The following is a 20528-nucleotide window of genomic DNA, read 5'->3' as shown; positions in this document are numbered from 1 at the left end:
CCCCTAAGTACTTGAATGTTAATGTTTGAGTTCATTATTTCTAGCTCGATATTACAAGATTCCTTATTCATCGCTCTAGATATGACCATAAAATGGGTTTTATTAACATTAAGTTTAAGCTTATTGTTACAAAGCCACCTGTATAGGGTGTTAAAGTCTTCCTGCATTTCGCTCCTAGCTAACATCCCTACAAAAAATTTGGTCACAAAACCTAATCACGCCCATGCAAATGTGACTATGAATATAACCTATGACCGTAAAATTACTAGTCAAATGACGTGGAATGACGAGAGAGTTTTTGCAGGGCTGATATCAATTTCACTTACTTCGAGCAATGCATCATCAGCAAACAGTCTTAATTTACTACGTTTTAGCGCCGAAGATATATCATTTATATATATGTTAAATAGGATGTTAAATAGGTATGGTACTATTAATCGATTACATTGATTTCCATAAGGTAGGTTCGATCAGCTGTTTTATGTGGTTATGGTATATGAAAAATTTCAATGTGCCACGGCCTTTACGTCTGTCGCCAATAGCTTTTTAAATTTTTTTCCTTGTTTCTTTTGTGCCATGTTTTGTGCTGATGAAAACAAAAACGAAAACTGACCGGTCGCACGTGTCATTGCATATCAAGAGCGATTAACAAATTTGTTTAGTGCACGTGTAAATATATGACATGGGTCTGACGAAACAATATTTGGCTTATCGGCCTATAGACAGTTTCAATATCATCAATAGTGGGCGATCTAATGTAAATTTTGTGGTATATAATAATATTGAAGGCCGATATGCACTGGCCCCAGCTGCTGAAAATGTTATTATTTGGGATTTTAGGTAAGAGGTGGACTGCAAATTGTTTAATTAAACTGAAACTGAATTTGCGTTTACTTTAGATTGGGTGAACGTGCATTGACGCTGCGTCGTGATAAGCAGGAAGTTACCGCACTACGTGCCTCGTCCGATCGCATTCACATTGCCGTAGGCTACATTGACGGAGTTGTTGAGCTTTTTGACTTGCGTGCTCCCGAACAATCTGTATGCACATTGGCATTACATAAGAGTGCGGTGTCCGTACTACGTTTCGATGATATGGGCATACGATTAGTGAGCGGCAGCCTTGATACCGAATTAATTGTGGTAGATATTGTAGAGCAGGCGGGACGTCAACGCCTCATTGGTCATAATGCACCCATAACGGACGCACATTTCTTACAACATTTTGCTGCAGAACAAAACATTATTGTGAGCTGTTCAAAGGACACTCAGATAAAATTTTGGAATTTGGAAACGCAATTCTGCTTCAAAACTATTGTAGACAATCGGACAGAGGTTTGGGCACTAGCATTGGTGGGTGAATTTATGATTGCCGGTTGTGGAGAGAGTGCAATGAATGTCTATCGACTACGGCAACGTGATGATGCAAAACAGTCCATTGAAAATGCTGTTGAGGGACTGAGTATAGATGATGAAGATGCAATTAGTCCCATAACAGTAACCAATTGTGGTGTTATACAACGCGCGGGCAAAGGACGTTGTATAAATTTAATTGCTGACCCATCAGAACGTGTTATCAGTTGTCATGGTACAAATGATTTAATAGAAAACTTTTATTTTTGTAACGAAGACGAAACTAGAGAGAGATTAGCTAAGCGTTTGAAAAAAGCACGCAAAGCTGCGGATAAAATGCACCTGGACGGTCGGGAAGAAAAAGAAGAGTTACTATCGAAAAATGTAAGCCTTAGTGATGAAATTAAACGACTAGAAAGCATTAAAGTAAAACAGAAGATAAAATCAATCGATATAATATTGGGCGCGCAAAATGAATTGCGCATGATTGTAAGCTTGGCTAATAATAGCTTGCAACTCTATGGCTTAAATGCATCATACAAACATAAAAGCACAGTAGCCGAAAGCGTTAAGCAGTTACGTTCCCTTACACGTCTTGGCCACCAATCAGAAGTACGTTCGGTCTGCTTTAGTAACGATTCACTAGCTATTGGTTCTGGTGCTGGTGATTCGTTCAAATTTTGGAATCGCGACTCCATGCAATGTCTGCGTACCATACCAACGGATTATATATTAAGCACCACATTTGTACCAGGCGATCGCTATGCGCTATTGGGCATGAAAAGCGGTAAACTGGTAATAGTTGATGTCGGCGCTGCGGATATTATCGAAGAAATACCAGCGCATGAAAGCGAATTGTGGTCAATTGCAGTACTGCCCGATTTGAAAGGTTGTGTGACGGGTAGTAGTGATACAACAGTTAAAATTTGGACTTTCGAATTGGTAGATAATGTTTCGGCAGATGACAGTGGGGTTGTTGATGCAACAGGTCCAAAGGTACTCTCCCTACTGCACAGGAATACACTCAAGTTGGATGAGACCGTTTTATGTGTACGTGTTTCCCCTGATATGAAATATCTTGCAGTGGGTCTTCTCGATGCAACGGTGAAAGTATTCTTTCTCGACACTTTCAAATTTTATTTATCGCTTTACGGACACAAACTGCCCGTGCTGTGCTTGGATATAAGTTATGATTCGACATTGATAGCCACTGGTTCAGCTGATCGTAATATAAAAATTTGGGGTTTGGATTTCGGAGATTGTCATAGATCACTATTTGCGCATGACGACTCGGTAATGGCTCTGCAATTTATACCAAATACGCATATGCTGTTTAGTTGTGGTAAAGATGGAAAAGTGAAACAATGGGATGCGGATACATTTCAAAAGATATTGACTTTGCCAGGTGAGTAAGAATGGATTGTGTTTTCCAACTTCGTTGCCTTTATTGTTGTATAGCGAGTAAAGAAAAATACAACAACAACAAACACACTACGGAATGTTTGAGAAAATGCTGTATCTAGGACACTTGGTATGAACATATTTATTATCTACATCGTCGGCTTAGAGCGAAAACCTGCTAACCGACATAAAAAGATGTTTATATGGCAGGCAGAAAAACTATTTGAATTTTTCATTGAAAGCATGGGAATTAAACTCATCATAAAGATGATTTACTTTGTGTGTGACCAATATTTGATGCATGTTTTGCCTGCTCTACCAAACTACACCAAACAGTAATTTTTGGGAAAAATAGTATTTAACAGGTTTACACTGTTGTTGTTGTTGTTGTAGCAGTGCTTCGCCCCATCCAATAGGTGCGACCAATCACAAATTGTCATCAATGTTCTCTAACGGGAGTCCAAGGAAACTTCCAGTTTCAACAGGCGTGGAGGCGTTGATTCCACATTACAACTAAAGAGATAGTTGGTGTCGCTTCCCAAGGCAGTCGGTTCTATGTACCGGAGAGACTCGGGATTTTTCCCGACCAAGGACTGTCATTTCAGTGACCCCATCTAATTTGTTTCGTCCCTCCCACAAATTGTCATCCTCCCAGCAGCTCCTTGCAGCAGGACTGCTCCATATTCTCTTACTCCGGGAAGGCATCGAATCCAATCCGGGTCCGTCTCCTGACCCCGGTCCTCAGAAATGGTTTTGCTGCATCTGCCGGAAAAGAATCTTTTTAGGACGGTCATACACTGTTCAGTGTGTCTCGTGCAAGGTATGGTTGCATCGGACAGGTTGTTCTGGGCTTGATCCCAAAACCCGACGTCCACGTAACTTTTATAAATCTTTTGTGGCTCCTTGCTGTTCACGCCCAGGGCGTCCCGTAGTCTACGCCTAAGCGCCCCCCCCCCCCCCCCCCCCCCCACTACCTTCCAGCAGCCCCGCTGCTCAGCAAGCCACAACAAGTACCCGCTGCTGCTCGCGCCCCACGGCGCCAACAACTCAAACAGCTGATACCACTCATAACTACTGTCTTCGTAGTAGAGTTGGTAGCAATGCTGAGCATCAGCCCCTGCCCCCGTCTTCTCCCCCCTCTTTTCCGGCAGCAATCGTGCAGGTTAGGGAAACAGACTCTTAGTCCCTACCTCCGTTTGCACAGTCTGCCAGCCCAGAATATATAGGTTTGCGACATCCGCCCAATGCAGCTCCTGCCTTGGGTGGTGCCACTTTCCTAGATGTTCTGGTCTCCGCGACGGCAACCCCCCGACGGGTTTCATCGCGCCATGTTGCCAGGTCACAAACCCAAATCATCCGGGTACCCCAATGCTTGCCCAAGGACGCCCAGTCCCAATGCCACAACAGCAATTGCGTCCTGGCCTTCCACAACCCAGGCGTAGTCACCCGTCACTTACCCCCAGAGTGGCGACGTCTCCCTTATGCATATCAGAATTCTGCAGTTAAACTGTAATGGACTAACTGGGAAGATTACGGAGATAGTCGATTTCATGAAGCGGCACAACATCCGCATTGCTGCGATTCAAGAGACTAAACTCACAGCAAGATCTGCATTGCAGACCTGCTCTGGGTATAATGTCCACAGGAAAAAACGCGAGAGCGGAAATGGAGGCGGTCTCGCGTTTATCATACACCACTCTGTGCAATATTATATATTTGATCCTGTCATCGACCGCAGGGACAATGACTTAGAACGTCAAAGCCTATCTGTCCGGTCAGGCGATGCAAACCTAGAAATCATCAACATCCCTCCTGCCACCTGTTGCCCCAGTGGATACCGCCCTAATATCAGGGCCTTACTCACTGGCAACAATCGCATTATCTTAGGCGATTTCAATGCCCATCATGATCTATGGCATTCAAACTTGCGGGCGGACAGTAGGGGTGAGATGTTGGCGGATCAAATAGAAGAAACGACGTTCTGCACAATAAACGGAGACGCCCACTCAGGGATTCAAGGGGTTGTGTAGCGCAATATATAGCTTCTCCAACCCAATTGTCAACCTCACCTTCGAGCGGGGAATCCCGTTTCACTAACAGACGAGGCTCTGACGACCCCAAGCTCCTCATGGAACTTGGGGGTGGGGAGGGAGGGATGGCCTGAAGGTTCAATGTGGCCATATAAATCGTTCCCGAGATGGTCGGGCTAGCACCTTAATGGTGCTGTGTTACCGGAGCGTATCGGATCTGTATCCGACAAAGGACCATCACATCGATAACACTCCCCAAAGCCTTCGGGGAGTAACCTAATCGCTACAACAACAACAACAACGCCCCCTCACGTATGGTAGGAAGCTGTCACAGCTCGCCAGATATCTCAATCGTGAGCGCAGAACTTGTATACTGCGTCAACTGGCAGCCGATGGTAACATTGGCATCCGACCACCTGCCCATACTTATTTCGCTTGAGCGTACCGCCGACTTCATCGTCACTGAAAAACGCACTTTCATAAACTTCAAAAAAGGAAAGTGGGAAGAATATAAATCCTTTACAGACAGCCGCTTTGCTGCCCTCCCTATCCCGACTGATGCCCGCCAAGGGGAGCGTGCCTTCCGTAAGGTCATTAAATCCGCCTCGGCACATTTCATTCCCGCCCGGAGAATTCCCGAAATCCGGCCCCACTTCCCGGCGGAGGACGCAAACTTAGCGAGAGAACGTGACCTTATAAGACAGCTTGATCCAGGCGACCCCCAAATAAGGGATATAAACCAACGCATCAGATTGCTTGTGGATGAACACAAGCGGGCGAAATGGGAGGAGGACCTAAGAGGTTGTAACCTCTCTACCGGTGTGGGTAAACTTTGGTCCACCGGAAATTCCCTATCGAATCCGACTAAGCACAAAGACAAAGTTTCCATCGCCTTTGGCGACAAAGTGCTGTCGGACGCGAAAAAATGCGCGAGCGCTTTCTGGCGACAATATATAATGCATCCTACGGTCGACAAAGATAGACGGAGAGCCAATAGACACGCACATAAACACAAATTCAGCGCGTCACCAATCACCATCACCGCTAAAGAGGTTGAGGACGCCATTGGTCGTGCTAAACCATCCAAACCAGTGGGCCCAGACGGCATAGCCATGCCGATGCTTAAAAACCTAGGCAAAGAGGGTTTCAAATATTTAGCGCATGTCTTCAACCTGTCTCTTTCCACCTTTGTCATACCTGAGAAATGGAAAATGGCCAAGGTGGTCCCGCTACTAAAGCCTGGGCAACCAGCTAACATAGGTGAGTCGTATCGTCCCATATCTCTCCTATCGCCAGTGGCAAAGACGCTTGAAGCCATTTTGCTCCCTTATTTCCAAGCAAATTTGCAGCTAGCCCCTCATCAGCATGGCTTCAGAAAACTCCATAGCACTACCACCGCGCTAAATGCCATTAGCACCCAGATAAATTGTGGTTTAAATCAATACCCCCACCATAGAACAGTACTCGTAGCGCTAGACCTATCAAAAGCTTTTGATACGGTCAACCATGGCTCGTTACTGCAAGACCTGGAAGGGTCTACCCTCCCCCCATGGCTTAAAAGGTGGACCGCAAATTATCTGGGTGGTCGGCAGGCATCGGTGCAATTTAGAGACGAAACATCAAAACCAAGGAGAATTAAACAAGGGGTGCCACAGGGTGGTGTCCTATCCCCACTTTTGTTTAATTTCTACATATCTAAGCTACCTTCACCACCGGAAGGAGTCACAATCGTTTCCTACGCCGATGACTGCACAATAATGGCCACAGGCCCAGGCCCAAAGATCGATGCGCTATGTAATAAAATATACGGCTACCTCCCTGATCTCTCCAGTTTTTTCGCCTCGCGAAACCTGGCATTATCACCGACTAAATCTTCCGCGACCTTATTTACAACATGGACGTCCCAAATGTGGACCATTTTGAACATCCACGTCGATGGCACTACGCTACCGACTGTCCTACACCCCAAAATCTTGGGTGTGATGTTTGATCAGGATCTACATTTTGGTGAGCACGCAGCCGCAATTGTTCCGAGAATTCAGAGCCGTAACAAAATCCTCAAATCCCTCGCTGGCAGTACTTGGGGAAAAGATAAAGAAACGCCCATGACTACATACAAAGCAATTAGCCAGCCGATTACGTGCTACGCGTCACCCATATGGTCGCCAAGCCTAAAAATCACCCACTGAAAGAAACTACAGGCCTGCCAAAATACTGCTCTCAGAATCGCCACAGGCGAGAATACTCCCCATCAGGGAGAGAAATGAGATGCTGGCCAAACAGTTCCTGTTGAATACCCAGAAACCTGGGCATCCCAACAGACATCTGATTGATGAACCAGCACCGCCTAGGGGCTTAAGGAGTCATCTCCGTAAGCATTTTGAGGAAATACGGCACCTGAGAACCCAGCCGTATGAAGTGAAAAAACACAAGCAGGTCCTTGGTGAACTCCATAAACAGGCGACGGACCTTTATGCCGGGAATTGCCCGGTGAATCCAGTACTTAACGAAAATTATCCAAAACTCGCGGAAGAGGAACGCATACTCCCCAGGGAAACGCGCGTCACTCTTGCTCAACTTCGTTCTGGATACTGTAACAGGTTAAACTCTTACCTATCCAGAATAAACCCCGACATACAAAATGTATGACCCGCTTGCAATGTGTCCCCACATGACACCAACCATCTCTTCAATTGTAATGTGGAACCAACGCCTCTAACACCCCTTTCCTTATGGTCCACCCCTGTTGAAACGGCAAGTTTCCTTGGACTCCCGTTAGAGGATATTGATGACAATTTGTGATCGGTCGCGGCTATTAGGTGGGGCGAGCATTGCTACAACAACAACAACAACTCCTTAAGCCTCTGGGCGGTGTTGGCTCATCAATCAGATGTCTTTTTGGATGCCCAGGTTTCTGGGTATTCAACAGGAACTGTTTTGTTAGCATTTTATTTCTCTCCCTGATGGGAGTATTCTCGCCTCGATATGTAGATGGTGTTCTGGGGACATAAGAAGACAACCCGTGGCGGTTCTGAGGGCAGTATTTTGGCAGGCCTGTAGCTTCTTCCAGTGAGTGGTCTTTAGGCTTGGCGTAGCATGCAATTGCTTTGTATGTGGTAATGAACGTTTCTTTATCTTTTCCCCAAGTACTGCCAGCAAGAGATTTGAAGATTTTATTACGAATGCATGCTCACCAAAATGTAGATCCTGATCAAACGTCACACCCAAGATTTTGGGGGTAGCGTAGAGCCATCGACGTGGATGTTCAAAATAGTCGACATTTGGGATGATAAATAAGGTGGCGGAGGATTTAGTCGGTGATAATGCCAGGTTTCGCTATGCGAAATAACTGGAGAGATCAGGGAGGTAGCCGTTTATTCTGTTGCAAAGCTCACCGATCTGTGGGCCTGGGCCTGTGGCCATTATTGTACAGTCATCGGCGTAGGAAACGATAGTAACTCCTTCTGGTGGCGAAGGTAGCTTTGATATGTAGAAGTTAAACAAAAGTGGGAATAGGACACCACCCTGTGGCACCCCTTGTTTAATTCTTCTTGGTTTAGATGTTTAGTTTCTAAATTGCACCGATGTCTGCCGACCACCCAGATAATTTGCGGTCCACCTTTTAAGACATGGGGAAGGGTAGACCCTTCCAGGTCTTGCTGTAGCGCTCCATGGTTGACCGTATCAAAAGCTCTTGATAGGTCTAGCGGAACGAGCACTGTTTTATAGTTGGGGTTTTGATTTAAACCGCAATTTATCTGGGTGCTAATGGCATTTAGCGCGGTGGTGGTGCTATGGAGTTTTCTAAAGCCATGCTGATGGCAGGCTACCTGCAAATTTGCTTTGAAGTAGGGGAGCAAACTGGCTTCAAGTGTCTTGGCTACTGGCGATAGGAGAGATATCGAGCGATATGACTCTTCTATGTTAGCTGGTTTCCCAGGCTTTAGTAGCGGTACCACCTTGGCCATTTTCCATTTTTCGGCAATGACAAAGGTGCAAAGAGACAGGTTGAAGACATGTGCTAAATATTTGAAACCCTCTTTCCCTAGGTTTTTAAGCATCGGCATGTCTATGCCGTCAGGGCCCACTGCTTTCGGCGGTTTAGTATGACCGATGGCGTCCTCAACCTCTTTGGCGGTGATGGTAATTGGAGACGCGCTGAATTTATGTTTATGTGAGCGTCTGTTGGCCCTCCGTCTATCTTTGTCGACTGTAGAATGCATTATATATTGTCGGCAGAAAGCGCTCGCGCATTTTTTCGCATCCGACAGCACTTTATCGCCAAAGGCGATAGATAGTTTGTCATTGTGCTTGGACGGATTCGATAGGGACTTTACGGTGGACCAAAGTAAACTTACACCGGCAGGGTTGCGTGATTTTTATTTGAATGAATCATGAATCCAAAAATAAAATGTATTTTACATTTGAATATTTTCTCATTTTCGAAAATGGCGTCTTCTGGATAGGGGATCAGAGGCCAGAGAACTCGCCAAAGAATATATGCGATAGTGGTCCTATCCGGTCGGTTCCAACACAGTTCTATTTTGAAACCAATATATATATCAATTCAGATCATCATCACGATCATTTCCGTATCTTTATCGGTGGGTCTATGTTTTCTGCTTTAGGGATAAATGTATATTTGGATGCCGAATCAAATAAAAAATTAAAAGTATTTTTGATTTGAAGTTGGATTTTAAATCAAAAAAGAATTAGAATCACGACACCCTTACCCAACATAACATCTAGGAGCATCTAGCAATTTGGCTGTTGTTATGCTCCGGTATCTTAAGAAACCCTAAGGTCGGTGTTAAGACAGGTTTTGAGCAGTTTCGAATTCGTTCAACTCCTTTTAGCAAACTATCTCGGACCATGTTATAATATCGTCTTAATACCAATTACAGCTTTTATCGTTCATAACGAAAATAAATTGGCCTTTTTGGTACCTAACAAAAAATCATTTCAATCAATCAATCAAAACAAATATCTTCATGGATCCGACAAAAACTTTGAAGGGGCGGGTCGTTTGTGAGTGGTCGCACCCAATGAATGGGGCGAAGCATTTTTAACACAACAATAACAACAACAACATAGGCGGGAACAATACGTGAAAGTTGTTTAAACGCAAATCTGTTGAAGTTAGTTTAATTTACGCAACACTGTCACTCGTCTATATCTGCTAGAGATAGGTTTGCACAACACTGTCACATGCTCATCTCTATCTTGTAATGTCGTTGAAATAAATTTTTTACTCTTCCCTTAATACAACAAATCGCCGAAGAATACACACGTGTTTTATTCAATATCTCCCAACAGGCCCATAAAAGGCCCATATTTGCATTAATTTTGTATTAAGCATCATCGGGATATTGAATCGGATTTCATTTGAAATAATTAGTTGCCATATTTAAAGGTAAAAGCATAAATTCTTGTGTACGGCATTTGGTGCAAGAAAAAAAACCTTGGTTAAACACGATGGCGAAACTGCATAGGGAATTTGTATTTGAAAAGTTGTCTGGCGGCGTGAATTACCACGATTGGTCATTTGCAATGGAAAACTTATTGGAGTCGAAGGGGCTCACCAATTGCATTACCATAAACACTGAAACCTTGATTGGTATTGAAAAAGATGTCTCTAAACTTGGGGAGGCAAAAGCTACACTAGTGCTGTCTGTGGAGAAATCTATATATGCGCATATTAGATCATGTAAAACTGCACTAAAGATATGGGACAAACTTAAAAAATTATATGAAGATACAGGGTTTCTACGAACAGTCAGTCTGTTAATCAAATTTGTTTCGATCAAATTCGAAAACTGTCAATCTATGGAATCGTACATAGAATTCATTACTTCTGTTTACCACAAATTAAATAGCGCGGGATGGGAAGTTGACGATCGCTGGTTGGCTGGAATTTACTGTCTGGGCTTGCCAGAGCAGTTCATGCCACTATTAATGGATTTCGAAGGAAGACAATCGTATCCGTCATCCGAAGAAGTTAAAACGAAATTATTTGATTTAGAAGTAAAGTCTTCGCCGCTGACAGACAGTGCCTTTTTATCAAAAAGTAAAATAAAACATTTCAAGAAGAATGTAAATCGCGGTATAAAATGTTATGCGTGCAGTGGTAACAATCACAAGGCAAGTGATTGCACTGCAAAGACAAGGGAAAAATCTACGTTTTCAGCAAAAAGAGCCTTCTCTTGCCGAACAGCCACAGGTTCAAGTCATGAATGGTTCGTTGGTAGTGGGGCATCAAGTCACATGACACCCAATGCAAATCTTTTGAGTGAAGTTAAACCGTCGTCGATTAAAGACATCGTAGCGGCAAATGACGCAGAAATGGGTGTAAAATGTGCTGGGAAGACAACCCTAACAATAAATATAAAAGAAATTGACGTACATAATGTTTTGCATATACCAGACTTGTCAGCCAACTTACTGTCAGTCCACAAAATTATAGAAGCAGGTAACAAAGTTTTATTTGATAAGCGTGACTGCACTGTATACGATAATAAAGGAATTCCATACGCTAATTGCAAAGCAAAAGATGGTGTATACAAATTTACATCTGGTTCGTCGTTAATGTGCAGAAGTTTTGAAACTAATGCAATAACTTAGCATCGCAGATTAGGTCATATAAATTTTCAAAGTTTGAAAAAAATGAAGCATATTGTTGACGGATTAATATTTGATGACAAAACAATCGACACTAATGCACAGTATGTGCACAGGGCAAACATTCAAGAAAACCCATTCAGCATAGTAAGTCGAAATCAAAAGAACTTTTAGAGATCATTCATTCTGACCTGGTAGGGCCAATGGAAACGCATTCCATTGGTGGAGCTAGATATTTCATCACAAAGTATTTTTATACTTCTTAAAGCAAAAATCCGAGGCTATAGAAGCGTTCATAGATTTTAAAGCGTATGTTGAGAACCAGACACAACGTAAAATCAAAATTTTCCGCACAGATGGAGGGTCCGAGTATTGTAGTAAACAATTTTTGCAAATTTTTAAATCGTCAGGTATCCAACATCAAATGACAAATTCGTATAGCCCACAACAAAACGGTATTGCAGAGCGTATGAATCGCACTTTAGTAGAACGAGCTATGTAGGTGCATGATTTTTGATGCAAATTTAGACGATTCATATTGGGCTGAAGTATGTGCGATGACAGCGTACATTGTGAACAGGTCACTTTCTTCAGCATTAGGTAACAAAACACCAGAAGTAGTATGGTCTGGAACAAAAGTAGACATTTCTCATTTGAGAATCTTTGGATCCACAGTGATGGTTCATATTCCAAAACAACTTAGAACAAAATGGAAAGCGAAGTCAATAAAGATGATATTTGTCGGTTTTGATGGTGATAAGAAAAAACTCACAGTAAGTCGTGATGTAATTTTTCATGAGAGCCCTCCAAAAACGAACATGAAAGTGGATATTAGTACAACGATTGTTGATTCGGATAAAGTGAGGGACGTGGACTTCTCGGATGAAGATTATCCGAACCAACAAATTGAAAGCATGCAAAATGCGAAAGATAGTTCAGTTTCAGGGAGGGATGACGCATTAGAAACTTTTGTTAACGCGCATCCAATTGATAATACAGTAAGCAGTTTATCAGAAGTCGGTATAGATAATGAAACTAACCAATATGATAGCGATTATGTACAAAGTGACCCAAGTTATAAAGATTTGTCGATGCAAGAACCAAGAAGGTCTTCGCGTAAGCCAAAACCCAAAGTTTTAGATGGGTATGTTTCATATGTATCACGTAGCGAAAAATTTTCAGACCCGGCTACGCTAACTGAAGCCTTGAATAGCAAAGATAATAAAAGATGGCAGAAAGCCATGGAGGAAGAAATTAATTCGCACAACGAGAACAATACGAGGACTTTAGCTGAGCTACCTAAAGGTCGAAAAGCCATAAAAGGCAAATAGGTATTCAAAACTATGCGCGATGACAACGGAGATAATTGCGTTACAAAGCTCGATTTGTTGCGAAAGGTTGCGCTCAAAAGTTTGGTATAGATTACCAAGAAACATTTTCCCCGCCGTTCGTTACACGACAATTCGTTTTTTAATTGCGTTAGCTGAAAAAGAGGAATGAAAATCGATCAAATGGACGCTGTATCCGCATTTCTTCAAGGAGATTTAGCAGAAGAAATATATATCGAGCAACCAGAAGGTTTTAGCGATGGTACTAGTAAAGTGGGCAAGTTGAATAGAGCCATGCATGGTTTGAAACAGGCTGGTAGGCAGTGGAATCATAAGCTAATTACAGCTTTAAAGTCTTTCGGATTGATTCAGCCGAAACTTGACCCATGTGTATTTTTTAATACAGAACTAAATCTCATGTTAGCAATATATGTGGACGATATATTAATATTTTGGAGTGATCCGACGGTGCTAGTCAAATTGAAATCAGCACTTAGTACATGTTTTAAGATGAAAGACATGGGATCAGCTACGCATTGTTTAGGTATTCGAATAAATCAAACAAAAGATTTTATAGAATTAGATCAGTCGAATTATATCAATGAAATACTCGAGCGTTTTCATATGGATAACTGTAAACCGATATCTACGCCAAGTGATCCGAATGTTAAGCTATCTAAAAATCTTGGATCAAACACAGACTCACTCAAAGATCTTAATCGCATCCCGTACCAAGAATCATTGGGTTGTTTGCTATATTTAGCACAAGGCACTCGTCCCGATATCGCCTTTGCAGTCAACGACGTGAGCCGATTCAACGCGAACTACAATTCATCTCACTGGTCACTGGTGAAACGTATATTTCGATACGTAAAAGGGAGCATACATTTAAAACTACGATATATCAAACAAATCGACGATGGCATCAGGCTTTTGTGATGCAGACTATGCATCAGATGTTGATAACCGACGATCATGCAGTGGTTACGTGTTCAAGTGGTCCAACGCGGCAATTACCTGGAACAGCAAGCGTCAACCAACAGTGGCGTTATCGACAACTGAGGCGGAGTATTTGGCAATGTCAGCTGCAGTGAGGGAAGCTATGTGGTTGAAACAATTTGTTAATGAAATCGATCCATGCCTCAGAAGGCTATTCCCTTAAATTGCGACAACCAAAGCTCAATTGAATTAGCTGAATCCGATAATTTTAGGAATCGGACGAAGCACTTTGACGTTAGGCATCATCATATCAGAGACATAATTCATGAAGGTGTAATTAAAATAAACTACATTCCGTCTGAAGAAATGGCAGCTGATAACTTAACCAAAGCAGTACCAAAGGACAAACACTCTTTATGCGTCAAACTTTGCGGATTATGCTGAACTTACAAATTTCATATGAAATATATTCATTAAATATCTTTATTGTAAATTAAATATTTATTACATACATATTGTGAATTTTTGGATTTAATACTTTGATGAATATTCTTTCATAAATTGATTTAGTATATTAATTTATTACATTTGTCAATTCACCAAGTGAAGGTGTTGAAGTTAGTTTAATTTACGCAACACTGTCACTCGTCTATATCTGCTAGAGATAGGTTTGCACAACACTGTCACATGCTCATCTATATCTTGTAATGTCATTGAAATAAATTTTATACTCTTCCCTTAATACAACAAATCGCCGAAGAATACACACGTGTTTTATTCAATATCTCTCAACAAAATCCTGTTGTGCCACACATGATTCAAGATTTTTACAGGCAAATTTCAATATCAAAAGCAGAAAGCGAATCGGTCCAAATTACGATCTTTCTGCAACTTTCGTGTCTGTCTGCCATTGGTCAATTACATTGGAGTTTTTCCTTATAAAGAAACCACATCTACCTACCGCCATGTAGTTGGCAGTAAACTTAAATCTTAGGCCTTGGATATTCTTTTTGACAATGATTCCCGTAAGGCTCGCCATGCTCTTTGTACAAACATCACTTTGCAGACATTATATGATCGATCCGAGCATCTTCCAAGCCGAAGTTGTCGCCATAAGCCGGTGTGCAGAGATAAATTTACAGCGGGGATATACCAACGAGAAAATCGCTATACTAAGCGACAGTAAAGCTGGCATTATCTTCAGTTGAGATTAAATTATCAACAGTCCTTGAGTGCGTAGAGAGGTTAAACAGTCTAGAAGTTAATAACACCATCTGTTTAGCATGGGTACCTGGACACAGAGTAGTAGATGGTAACGAGCGAGCGGACGAGCTTGCCAGGTTGGCAGCGGCCGAAAAGCCAATAGGACTCGAGCCTATGGTGCCAATAGGATCACATACAATAAGGGAGGAGTTTAGACAAAAGGAGGCGTGCCTCAGAGAACAACACTGGCACGAAAGTCCAGGACTTCGGCAGGTAAAGGCACTAATAGGAGGGTACAACTCTAAGCGATATAAGGCTATGATTAACCTCCCAAAAAGTAGCCTTAGGATTTTAACAGGTATACTCACAGGTAAGCTAAAGAGCCATATGCATAAATTGGGCATATCGTCTAGCAGCATCTGTCGATTCTGTGATGTCGAAGATGAGTCTGCAGAACACATCCTGAAGGAATGTGATGCAGTCGCGAGACGAAGACTTAGGATCCTAGGATCATCGAAATTAGAAAATAGTCACATACACTCTCTGAAGCCGAGAACCATTCTGGATTTTCTCAGAGAACTCGGCTCGGATGAGGTGTTGTAAAGAGAATGAGGGCACAATAGAACAATAGGTCGCAGTGCTTAATCTCACAACATCTATCTATTATATGATTGATTGCTATATAAAAAATGTTTAAGTCTAGCAGAGGTCTGCCGATTTCTCACACTTTTTTTTTAACACTGTTGTTGCATGGTTAACAATGAAAACAAATTTAAATTTAATTACATTTTTTCTTTGTTAAAATAAAAAATTCTTCTCCTACCTACAGGTCACATTGGTGAGGCTTACCATTTGGCAGTCAGTCCGAATGGTAAATATCTTGTTACTTGCGGTTCAGATCGTACACTTCGTCTTTTCGAGCGTACAGATGAACCAATAGTTTTGCAAGATATACAAGAAGAAGAACGTGAAGAAATGGAAAATCAACAACTTGCTACAGGCGAAGAAAGTGCTGTACCACAGTTGCCCGGTTTAAAATTGCCCTCACGTAAAACTGTCGGTTCGGAAAAGGCTGCAGAATCTATATTAGAATGTTTAGAAATTTCTAAACAATATGATGTCGAACCGGACGAGAAACCCGAATTACATCCATTAATGCGCGCGCTACAAGTAAATAATTCCGATGACTTTCTCTTCACCACTTTAGCGCGTATACGTGCCTCCGATTTAGAGGAAGCTTTACTGCTTCTACCATTTACAAATGTTTGTGAGTTATTTGAACGTCTACCACGTCTTATCGCAACGCATAGCGATCAAATAGAATTGTTATGCAAAGTCACAATATTTCTATTTAAAGTACATATGAAACCAATAAGTGCAGCGAAAAATTTAAAACTTTTACTTAACGATTTGGTACAAGCGCTACATCGTGATGTTAGCGAGATGCGTGATACAATAGGTATGAATGTGCATGGATTAGCGCTACTACAACGCAAGATTGAAGAACGAGATGGCATAGAGCTATTCCGCGAGGCGACACAGGAACGCAAGAAACGCGATAAAAAGCGACGTGAGGCGACCAAGCGTCGTTTAGCTATACAAATAACATAGTATATATTATAAGTTGATATGTATGTATGTATGTAAAATTTAATAACAATGCGCAATAACACATCAAACAATATTTTTATGCTCATGTAAATTTGCAACTGTTTGTAAACCACTTTTGCATATTAGTTCTTACTACACCTTTTCCAGTTTATAATGAGAATATATAACTTTGTATTGAGAAATATAAGTTTATATTGAGAAAACGCAAATCGATAATGGGAAATCCAACTTTATAATGAGAAACTAAAAATTGATAATGAGAAGCGTATGTCTTTATTGAGAAAATATAAATTAATAGTGAGAAATGTTACTTTATATTGAGAATACATGAATTGATAATGGGAAATATGAATTGATAATGAGAAAAGATAATTAATAATGCGATAAAATAATTAAAAAAAAATTTTTAAGTTAAACGGTTTTATTGAAAATAATACTTACATTAAGTAGTAATAATACTAAAAGCTAGAAAATAATTAGCTAGGTCCTAGGTACAAGTCATCGCACTTCTCATCAATCTAGGACGTTGATCAGACAATTAAATAAAAGCGTTGGACGCGTCAAATTTCTCTTGATAGTCATAAGTAAGACCAACTGAACCTTAATCAGGTTATGCTACGCTTCACATTTTTAGAAATTTCTGATCAACGCCCTAGATTGATGAGGAGTGTGATGACCAGACCCGACGAGAGGGGGGGGGGTGAAATGGGGGATTCCGGGGTTTCTCAGAGGCCCGCGATTTAGAGGTTCTAAGACATTTTTTTAATTCAGGACAGTCTTTAGTTGTTCCATTGCAAATTTTAAGCCGATTTTAAAGAGCAACGAATATTGATAATGATTTTTTGCCTGGACCTGATGAGACAATAAAAACATCAAACAAAAATGTGTTTCTCAGGGGCCCGCGATTTAGAGGTACTAAGACATTTTTTTCAATTCAGGAGAGTCTTTAGTTGTTCCATGTGCAAATTTTAAGCCCAATTTATAAAGCAACGAATATTGATAATGATTTTTCGCCTGGGCCTGAAGAGACAATAAAAACATCAAACAAAAATGTGTTTCTTAGTGGGCCTGCGATTTGGAGGTACTAAGGCATTTTTTTTTTTTAATTCAGGAGAGTCTTTAGTTGTTCCATGTGCAAATTTTAGGCCGAATTTAAAATGTAAGGAATATTTATTTATTTATTTGTTTGTAGTCATACATGACGAGAGTGCATTTACAGACTAATGACAAAACTTTGAATTTTTTTTTTGTGCTTAGTATAAATAATAATTATTAAGTGATCAATATAAATATTACACGATTATACAATTACAACATTAATCAAAACTTACAAGTAGTGAAGCTACAAATTTGGCTTTAGAGCTAAATAAATCAGAGGTAAAAGAACCCGATGGAAAGCTCTATAGATAGGTACATTGCTAGCATAAGTACTTCTGACTTGTTTTAAGGAAAAAAGATCGTTATTCCTAAGACAACGCTGCGGGACATGGAAAAATATACGTTCAAGTAAAAGAGGGCAATCTATTATACCATTTATAATGTCAAATACTGTAGAGAGGGAGAGAATAGTTCTTCTGAAGTTTAACGATTTCAGGTTGATTAATTTGCATCTGGCAATATATGGTGGAGGTGGGTCAATAAAATTTAATGAGCGTAGGGTATAGTGCAAAAACACATTTGAACACGTTCAAGTCGTTTGATATGACAATCGAAATATGGTCTCCAAATGAAGACCGCATATTCAAGTTTAGAGCGAACAAGTGACGTGTATAAGAGCTTCAGCGTATACGGATCACTAAAGTCCGAACTAAACCGACGAATGAAAGCAAGCATAGCATACGATTTTGCTATAGTGCTATTGATATGGCTCAAGAATGAAAACTTAGCATCGAAAATAACACCCAGGTCGGATATTTCATTCAGGGTGGATAGATTAGAGTTGCCAATGGAATAGGAGGTGGGAATAGAGGAACGAGACTTCGCAAACGACACATGGAAACATTTACTAACATTAAGAAGAAGTCGATTTTTTTCACACCACAAAACAACGTTGTTTAAATCATTCTGAATTCTAGAGAACGAACAGAGGAATAAATTTTAAGATCGTCAGCGTATAGCAGAAAATTGGAGAAGGTAAAACACTCACAAATATCATTAATAAAAATGATAAAGAGTAAGGGTCCCAGAATGCTACCTTGAGGCACACCAGAGGAAGCAATAAAGTTATAGGATGATAAATTGTCAACAACTACAATGCAGTGCCGAGAAGAAAGGTACGATTTTATCCAAGATAGAAAAGTAGAGTGAAAGCCTAGATGCGCCAACTTTTCAACTAAAAGACTTTGTCAAAGGCCTTGGAAAAGTCAGTATAAATAGTGTCAATTTGCAGGTGATCATTAAAAGCAGATGTACAGAATTCAGAAAACACGGCAAGGTTGGTAACCGTGGATCGACCAGACATGAAGCCATGTTGGTTGATAGAAATATATCTCTTGATGGAAAAAACATCTTTTGCTTGACAATATATTCAAACAACTTAGATACGGTTGACAATTTTGAAATTGGCCTGTAGTTGGCAATATCATTTTTATTACCTTTTTTGAAAACAGGCGTGATAGAAGTAAATTTCCAGGCATCAATAAAAACACCCGAATGAGGTGATTTATTAAAAATTATCATAAGAGGATAAGCAACAGCAGTGCAGTTTTTGAAAAGGTAAGATGAGAAACCATCAACATCCGAACTCGTAGACGACTTAATATGCAGAATACCATCGAGCACATCATCAAGCGATAGGGAAAGTGATCCAAAATTAATTGGTGATTTGGTATCTGGGCCTGATGAGACAATAAAAACATCAAACAAAAATGTGTGTTTACATGAATCCGAAATCGTAAAGTTTTCGTGATGACACTGATGAAGGTTCATCTTCAAAAAATCTTCCAACAATACCACCAACTCTGTATCAAAGTCCAGATTATTTAAACGAGTACGATGTCGGTACCGTGAATAATGAGTTTTTGCGATCTGAAGAAGTCAACGAAATAATTCGTCGAGGCCATCAAAAAGGCCCTGTTAGTTTTCCACGTGATTGTCATGACGAGGCATTTCCTATCTCGTTGTTAAACAGAATCTTGCCAAATGGAGAGAAACTGGAGCGTGACTGGTTAGTGTGGAGTGCCAGTAGCAATGCTTTTTATTGCCTACCATGTCGTCTGTTAAGCACCAATACTTTAAATCGACCTAAAATTCGTTGTACTGGCGGATATTCGAAATTGCAGGTATGGAAGAAGCTATGCGATAAATTGCCATCACACGAAAATACTCAAGATCACCTTAAAGGTTATATTCAATGGCGATCTTTACAAAATCTAATTCAAAAGGAGGTTACAAATGATAAACTTATCAATGCACAGCTAATCACTGAAACTCAAAAGTGGAAAGAAATTTTATATAGAATTTTGGACACTATTTAAGTTTTGGGTGTAAGAGGCCTAGCTTTCAAAGGCGAAAGTATATATATTGGTGAACGAAACGGTGGACATTTTTTGGGCATCTAAGATCTCATAAGCCAATATGATCCGATACTTAGAGATCATTTGGAGAAAGTTAGGATTTCACAACAGCAGCACAAACGTTTACAAGTTCACTATCTTTCCCCAGACATTCAGAAGGAGTTTATAGAAATTTGTGCAAAGCACGTGAGGGAAACTATATTAGATCAAGGCAAGAAAGCCAAGTATTTTGCTATTATCGTTGTTGCTATGCCTGATGATAGTCACGTTGACTACGTTCATTTTGCGCTAACTCCATTTCAATTCGAAAGCAACCAATTTTACAATTCAAGAACGGTTTTTGGCATTCGTGAATTGTAACCAAAAAGCTGGTCAGAAAATCGCTGATCTAATTTGCCATGCTTGATTGAATATTGTCGTGCACAAGGGTACGATAACGGCGCCAAAATGAAAGGAGCTTACAACGGAGAACTACGTCACATTCTCAACAAAAACTCGAATGCTGATTACTCGCCTTGTGCAACCCACAG

The 20528-nt window shown here is 40.8% G+C and overlaps 1 protein-coding gene across 1 annotated transcript; it reads left to right on the top strand.

Annotated features, from left to right (window-relative positions):
• Window positions 1-584: 584 nt before the first annotated feature.
• Window positions 585-16692, top strand: LOC137235256 (WD repeat-containing protein 3). Its single transcript, XM_067758331.1, has 3 exons — window positions 585-840; window positions 900-2758; window positions 15702-16692. The coding sequence occupies exons 1-3, from the start codon at window positions 683-685 to the stop codon at window positions 16481-16483; spliced, it is 2799 nt and encodes a 932-aa protein (XP_067614432.1). The 5' UTR covers window positions 585-682; the 3' UTR covers window positions 16484-16692.
• The last annotated feature ends 3836 nt before the right edge of the window (window positions 16693-20528 follow it).

The sequence above is a fragment of the Eurosta solidaginis genome, chromosome 1 (assembly GCF_040869045.1).
Source record: "Eurosta solidaginis isolate ZX-2024a chromosome 1, ASM4086904v1, whole genome shotgun sequence".
Taxonomy (NCBI): domain Eukaryota; kingdom Metazoa; phylum Arthropoda; class Insecta; order Diptera; family Tephritidae; genus Eurosta; species Eurosta solidaginis.
The sequence above is the reverse complement of the archived record's forward strand: the minus strand, read 5'-3'. Positions and strand labels throughout refer to the sequence as shown.